The sequence below is a fragment of the Rhinopithecus bieti genome, unplaced genomic scaffold (assembly GCF_001698545.2).
Source record: "Rhinopithecus bieti isolate Rb0 unplaced genomic scaffold, ASM169854v2 scaffold_822, whole genome shotgun sequence".
NCBI lineage: Eukaryota > Metazoa > Chordata > Mammalia > Primates > Cercopithecidae > Rhinopithecus > Rhinopithecus bieti.
In genome coordinates, this window is record NW_016842402.1 from 1 (window position 1) to 519 (window position 519).

Here is a 519-nt window from a genome sequence, read left to right on the forward strand (position 1 = left end):
GGCTTCCCGTACGCGCTGCGCGCTTACCTCGGCTACCAGGCGGTGCCGAGCGGCAGCAGCGGGAGCCTCTCCACGTCCTCGTCGTCCAGCCCGCCCGGCACGCCGAGCCCCGCCGACGCCAAGGCGCCCCCGGCCGCCTGCTATGCGGGGGCCGCGCCGCCGCCCTCGCAGGTCAAGAGCAAGGCCAAGAAGACAGTGGACAAGCACAGCGACGAGTACAAGATCCGGCGCGAGCGCAACAACATCGCCGTGCGCAAGAGCCGCGACAAGGCCAAGATGCGCAACCTGGAGACGCAGCACAAGGTCCTGGAGCTCACGGCCGAGAACGAGCGGCTGCAGAAGAAGGTGGAGCAGCTGTCGCGCGAGCTCAGCACCCTGCGGAACTTGTTCAAGCAGCTGCCCGAGCCCCTGCTCGCTTCCTCCGGCCACTGCTAGCGCGGCCCCGCGCGCGTCCCCTGCCGGCCGGGGCCGAGACTCCGGGGAGCGCCCGCACCCGCGCCCCCGCCTCCGCCCCCGGCG

General features: G+C 72.6%; 1 protein-coding gene across 1 annotated transcript; it reads left to right on the forward strand.

Annotated features, from left to right (window-relative positions):
• Positions 1-6: 6 nt before the first annotated feature.
• CEBPB (CCAAT enhancer binding protein beta) lies at positions 7-513 on the forward strand (the record flags this gene model as incomplete). The annotated part of the gene is made up of 1 exon (XM_017866154.1): positions 7-513. A coding segment is annotated over one exon (429 nt), but the record flags the coding sequence as incomplete, so codon positions are not given.
• Between the last annotated feature and the right edge of the window lie 6 nt (positions 514-519).